The sequence below is a fragment of the Echinops telfairi genome, unplaced genomic scaffold (assembly GCF_000313985.2).
Source record: "Echinops telfairi isolate 266 unplaced genomic scaffold, ASM31398v2 ScPeMD7_10;HRSCAF=50, whole genome shotgun sequence".
In the NCBI taxonomy this organism is placed as follows: Eukaryota; Metazoa; Chordata; class Mammalia; order Afrosoricida; family Tenrecidae; genus Echinops; species Echinops telfairi.
This window is the reverse complement of record NW_022103907.1, coordinates 1403185-1404982: the sequence shown is the minus strand read 5'-3', so window position 1 is coordinate 1404982 and position 1798 is coordinate 1403185. Positions and strand designations below refer to the sequence as shown.

The window sequence follows — 1798 nt, the reverse complement described above, 5'->3', positions numbered from 1 at the left end:
TGCTCCTCCCCAGGAACGCCCCTACTTCTACACCCTGAGGAACAGCCAGCTGCTTCCAGAGGAAGCAAAGGAACCCAGCACTGTGATCCAATGGGCGGTGCCAGTGGCAGCGGGACTCGGCCTTGTGGTTGGAGCCGGCGTGGTGTTAGCCTGGAGAGCGATGAGAGGTTGACCTCATGGAGCCTGAACTCCCCAGCCCCCCTCAGTCGCCAGCTCTGCTACCTCAGCCCCCCTGGCTACCATGGAAATCACTTCCTTCAATAGATAGTAGTTATGGGACGCCAAAGGGGACACTTATGACTCCCTGGGAGTTGGGAACTGTATTTCTGAAGTTGGCAAATTTAAATAAAGGCTAACGGCCATTCTATTCTTGAATTAGCCTGCTTGAAGTGCTTGCTTCCCATCTGTTGTGTGACTCAGGTGTGGGCGCCGGACTCCTTTCGTGTCCTGGCTCAGCTACTCGGCCACTCAGAGCAGGGACAGCACCCCCAGGCCTGCATCAGTTCCGTGAGGAGCTGTGCTCAGTTACCAATGCCACTCTTGTCAAGGGAGGAAAGACTCTGGTCACCAGGTGGGGACTGGAAGCTTGGGGCTGGCGGCTCATCTTTCAATTCAATCCAACAAATACGTACCAGGAAGCGACTGTTTCCTGCCCAGAACAGTGAGGGGCATTGTGCTACCTCAGAGGCTGCCAGGAAAGACAAACACCTTCCAAACACAAGCAGCCAAGTGACACTGCACCATTAAGTCCTGGCCTTTGGTAGTTAAGGCGCCCCGTGGCTTCGGAGATTGGGAGGGGCTCCCTGGGGAAGGCTTCCTGAAAGAGAGCCCTTCTGAAATGGCATTTTAAAGAAGTGGCAAGGTTGGTCATGAATGCCTCCCGTGTGCTGGTTTTCCCAAGGTGCTAACCTGAGGGAAGGGTCCCTATTTCTACCCAGCCAGGTCTCTGAAAGAAAGCCAGGGAGTCGGTTGGGGGCATCATTCAGACTGATTGAGCCCCTGTAGGAACAAGGCCAGGCGCTGGATGGGAGCCTGACTCAGAAGAGCTCTTTAATGCCTCTTAGAAAGAGAAGGGGCAGGACCTTCTCATCTGCATCACAAGGGTCTCCCAGGTCCCCAAGCCTGTGACAAGTGCCAAAGAACCTTGTTAGAACTCCAGGTGGTGGTGTGTGCAGGCACGATGATTCTAACTCACAGTACTTCTATGTGACAGAGTAGGGCTGCCCTATAGAGTGCCCAACCTGCCATCTTGACAGGAGCACATGCCAGGCCCTTCTATTGCAGAATTGCTGGTGGGTTGGAACTGCCAGCCCCTGGGCTAGCTGCCAAGCTGCCAAGCACTTAACCATTGTGCCAGAATCCCAGCTCAGCACTTAATGTGGCCTTGGAAGCAAACCCCTTCTTCAACCTGAGCCCTAGTTTCTCAGGTTCCTTGTCTGTAAAATGATACTCGTACGACCCAGTCTGTCTATTACATAGCACTGTGTATAGGAACACGAAGCTGCACAGAGAAGTGCTGTGTAGCCGGATGTACTACAACATGATGCTCCCCTGTGAGGAGTCAGCATCGCTCCCAGATGCCAGGGGAAGAGGAACAAGCCAGGCAAGGGGGGAGTTGGGAACTGGATCAACAGTGTGTGGCCTGACTGATTGTCATTCTAGCATTAGGGTTCATCTTCTTACCTCTTTTGGAAAAACAGAATAGAGGATCCCAAGAGACTCTGTACAGCCCCACTGTTCTTCTGAGCTCCTCCACACAAGGGCGCATCCTACCTGCGCGCATCTCTTCCTACAAGCT

General features: G+C 53.6%; 1 protein-coding gene across 1 annotated transcript in view; it reads left to right on the top strand.

Annotated features, from left to right (window-relative positions):
- Window positions 1-172, top strand: part of LOC101655063 (phospholipase B1, membrane-associated-like) — a 170554-nt gene extending 170382 nt beyond the window's left edge. Inside the window, exon 46 of the mRNA XM_013006835.2 lies at window positions 14-172. Coding sequence (XP_012862289.2) covers window positions 14-172 — 159 coding nt within the window. The remainder of the gene's footprint in view (window positions 1-13) is intronic.
- Window positions 173-1798: the final 1626 nt, after the last annotated feature.